Source organism: Penaeus monodon, chromosome 31 (genome assembly GCF_015228065.2).
Source record: "Penaeus monodon isolate SGIC_2016 chromosome 31, NSTDA_Pmon_1, whole genome shotgun sequence".
NCBI classification, from domain to species: domain Eukaryota; kingdom Metazoa; phylum Arthropoda; class Malacostraca; order Decapoda; family Penaeidae; genus Penaeus; species Penaeus monodon.
Window position 1 is genome coordinate 20,566,981 of NC_051416.1, and position 280 is coordinate 20,567,260.

The 280-nt window shown below is 55.0% G+C and overlaps 1 protein-coding gene across 1 annotated transcript in view; it reads right to left on the reverse strand.

The window, feature by feature from the left end:
* Nucleotides 1–280, reverse strand: part of LOC119592922 (dual 3',5'-cyclic-AMP and -GMP phosphodiesterase 11A-like) — a 113,884-nt gene that overhangs the window by 46,792 nt on the left and 66,812 nt on the right. The window contains exon 5 of the mRNA XM_037941814.1: nucleotides 8–181. Within this exon, the coding sequence (XP_037797742.1) occupies nucleotides 8–181 (174 nt within the window). The remainder of the gene's footprint in view (nucleotides 1–7; nucleotides 182–280) is intronic.

The following is a 280-nucleotide window of genomic DNA, read 5'->3' on the forward strand; positions in this document are numbered from 1 at the left end:
TACTCACCCTCTCATCCTTAGGCGTGAAGTAAGTGAAGTTCCCGTCCATCTCATCCGGGCATTTGTTGACCACCTGGGCGACGGCAATTATCTCCCCGTAGTAGTTCCTGACGGGCATGCAGAGGAGGGTGTCCGTCCGATAGCCCGTGATCCTGTCCACCTCGTCGTTATAGCGGGGGTCCTGGGTGGGAGAGACAGAAAGAGAGGGGGATTTAGCTTTGCGGTTTGCTTTTTGGGGACGTTTGTGTTAGAAATACCCTTAGATGTAGGGGGGGGGAGG